Genomic DNA, 3370 nt, shown 5'->3' with positions numbered 1-3370 from the left:
TGCTGAATGGGGACAGAGTTCAGGCTGAAGTCCTGCTGCCCTGTGGAGCTCACACAGGTGAGAGACCGGCATTTGGCCAAAGAGATCCTTTGGGGAAACCGGTTGTGATCCTCATCAATGCTGCAGACAAGACACAAAGAGAAGGACCGTGCAGATGAGACATCGGTGTTTTTTCCAGTTCAGTAAACTATTTCCAAGTTAGGCCAGGGGGAGATTCCTAACAGAAAGCATCCATGGGATGCCTATAACAGCACCGCATAACAGTGGGTGGAGGGTTCATTCCTGGGCTTTGAGATTGACCAGCTGATGGGCCAAAGCAAAAGGACTGATAGACCTGCTTATTGTCTTCTGTGCTCATATAAGAGGGCTGGAAGGGATCTTTGGAGGTCATCTAGTCTGACACCCTGCTCAAGGCAAGATCATCTCTGTCTAAAATAGAATCCTTTCTGTAAAAGCCTACATTTATTACACATTTTGCCCCAGAATAGGCAAATTAGGAAGCACTGTATGAGATCACCAAGGAGTGCTCAGTCCAGCTGGGACTACAAGCAAGTACAAAGGTGGATTCATAATACATTTGTGGCTCACTGGCCCTAGGGGCTAATCAGGTCCCTGAAGACTGCCTCAATGAGCATTAGGAATATTAGACCAACTCAAGACTCGATCCAGGTCATTATCCCGACTCCAGCACTGGCTAAAACATCCCAGGATGGCATGTCCCATACATCTCTTTATACATTATGGAAAAAAAATATCTCCTTTTGAGTGCGTTCTACACCCCTTAGAACCACTTATGGAATCTCCTTGCATTAATAACATTTATAATGATTTCCTAGATATGGCTGAAAATTTGGGCGAGTGGTATGACACAATCCTTTAGTAACAGATATATGGAGTAGATTTAGATGAATAATAGATTTTCCAGTACACTGGCAATTTGAAAAAGCTAATAAGATCATTCTGGCTTGGGTTGAACAACATTTTCATTTTTTTTTCAATAAAAAAAATTAAGCTTTCATGTTGTTTTTGACCGGTTTGTTTTTTTTTTTAATATGGTTTGCTTAAAATGAAAGGAGATTTCCAACTCCACATATCAAAGCATGTCAGGTAGAAAATGTCCAAACAAAGCCTGCTGATTTCTTTGGATTTTTTTATGCTTGTCCTAAGGGAAAATTGAAGTGACATGCATTTCTAATTCATGGTTATACATTTCAGTGTTGCTGAATCTGTGTTTTTCTCTGCAAGAAGTTTCACATGGAAAACTTTACCCAGCTCTAAACAAGATGAGTTTATCTAGGGCTAGATTTTATTCCAGCTATTGAGCATCCTAAGTGGACTGTCTGTTCCACCTTGTTCAAGTCCTGAAAATCCATTAGTACATCTCCTGTTTTAACACACCATCTTCTTACCATTAAGATTGAGTCCAAAAAGGCAGCGAGGAGGAGAAGACCCCACCATCTTTTGTATTAACAGATTTTCAGGGAATAGAGCAGGCTGGAACAGAATTGCATTTAGAAATCTACTCACGTGCTAAGAGCTGGAGCACAACCTGACCCCTAGCAGTGCTCTGGGCCTTGGTAGCCTGAAAGCTTGCAGAAAAAGATGTATTTTTTTTTGCAGTTTCTTAGGCTAATAAAAGGTATTATCTCTGAACCAAGATTTTTGCATTTATTTTTGTCTCGGACCAACCCAGCTACCAAATACATCCCTGAAAGCCCACACGGAGTTGGTTGATCATCACAGGACAGTGATAAACACTTGAGCAATGTTTCCTGCCCATGCATTTCTGGGTAAAGGTTGTTACCTGTAATCCCAAGGAGACAGTGACCGGTTGTTGACATCGGAAGCCACTTCGGTAGCCGGGTTTGGGTTGCTGAAGCGTACATCCACCTTCACACGGCGGGGGAATTCAGTATTCTTCGAGTTCAAGCAATTCCTGCCCGGGTTCAGAGAGGCACTTTCTCTGTTGCCTTTATGATGTACAGGCGTCCCGCAGGCTGAGCTCTTCATTGACAGCGCCAGGATGAGCACGAAAAGCAGTGACTCGAACTGAAAGAGAGGAGCAACGTTCTTGAATCTAATCAAAGAAGAGCCGGGACCACTGGTGCACGCCCAAGTTTCCCGGACACAAGTCACCAGGATCTCTCCTGTGACTCATGAAACAAAGGTGGACGCACACAGTGCATGGTGAAGGCAGACAGCATTTGCGGGTGAGATCCAATATGGAATTGGATTTCATCCCCCTGCCTGGGCACTGAGTTACGGCTGCCATAGCCAGCCCTCAGCTTCAGCATTCAACCCTAAAGTCCAAGCCCAACTCTAGCAGAGATGATTAGGACCTGTTGGGCAAGGCTTGGAGATCCGGTAGGGTTTATGCCACTTCCAGTGCAAGACACAAGAGCACAGAGCTATCAAGGCCATCTTTTTATGGGTGCCTTTGCCCCCAAAACAGTTATTTGCAGTAAACCATTTGCTTCCCCGGTTCCTCCTCTCAGCCTCTTTCTATTCAGAGGCAAAGCTGTTCGAGGCAGGGACTCTCTCCATGTGCCTGTGCAAGGCCGATCTCCCCTGCAACCATAAATACTAATAAATGGCTAGTCCACTCCCTCCCAGCACAGCCTGGAGACATCTCTCACTGAAGTAGAAAAGGGCAGCTTGCACTGCCCCTGCTATATCCCCTTTCTGGTAGTTAAGTCTCCAGAGCTGTCAATCAAGCACTGAATCCACTTTAGAAGCTTTTTTTTTAAAAAAACCTCCTGGAGATTAAAAGCCCAATTATGTCACCTTATTGTCATTCCCATGAAAGCTAGTAGGTGATCACAGACAGCCCTGGTCTCCGAGGACCCCTAGAAGTTGTTCTGTGATGCTCTAAATAAGAGATGAGCACTTACCAGGGAGAGGTGTCTTGCAAAAGCCATCGCTGTCTTGCTCCTATTGCAGGTTCTCGCTGCCTGACTCTGTTCTTCTCCGCGAGCTCGTTCCACCTGCACAGGTAACAGAGTCCCATCGCAGTCCCCTTTTATAACAGTCTTCAATCACGGCCATCGTTTCCATTGCACCGTACCGGTGACTTTCCTGCCCGCTCTCATTCTAGGTCGAGACTCGCTGACATTATTTTTCTATGCCACTTCCGCGAGATCTCACCATATAGGGGACACGGGAAATGCAAATGATGAGGCAACCACCCTGCTGTCATGCTAGCCAAGCCACCTGATAAGGTTTGATCAGGCAGATAAAGCCATGAAGTGGCAAATAACCAAAGAGTGAGACAGAAATCTCACTTCCAATATTGCACACTCAGCATTTTTCTTTCTTGTGTTAGTCAGTGCTGTCTCCACAAACACACAGATATTACTTACCCCCCCGCAAA

The 3370-nt window shown here is 45.1% G+C and overlaps 1 protein-coding gene across 1 annotated transcript in view; it reads right to left on the bottom strand.

Moving 5' to 3' along the window:
* Positions 1-2918, bottom strand: part of LOC102381500 (interleukin-17F) — a 3064-nt gene extending 146 nt beyond the window's left edge. Inside the window, exons 1-3 of the mRNA XM_006033818.1 lie at positions 2892-2918; positions 1805-2049; positions 1-120 (exon numbers count right to left, since the gene is read on the bottom strand). Coding sequence (XP_006033880.1) covers positions 1-120; positions 1805-2049; positions 2892-2918 — 392 coding nt within the window. The remainder of the gene's footprint in view (positions 121-1804; positions 2050-2891) is intronic.
* Positions 2919-3370: the final 452 nt, after the last annotated feature.

The sequence above is a fragment of the Alligator sinensis genome, unplaced genomic scaffold (genome assembly GCF_000455745.1).
Source record: "Alligator sinensis unplaced genomic scaffold, ASM45574v1 scaffold687_1, whole genome shotgun sequence".
Taxonomy (NCBI): domain Eukaryota; kingdom Metazoa; phylum Chordata; order Crocodylia; family Alligatoridae; genus Alligator; species Alligator sinensis.
This window is presented reverse-complemented; position numbering and strand designations above follow the sequence as displayed.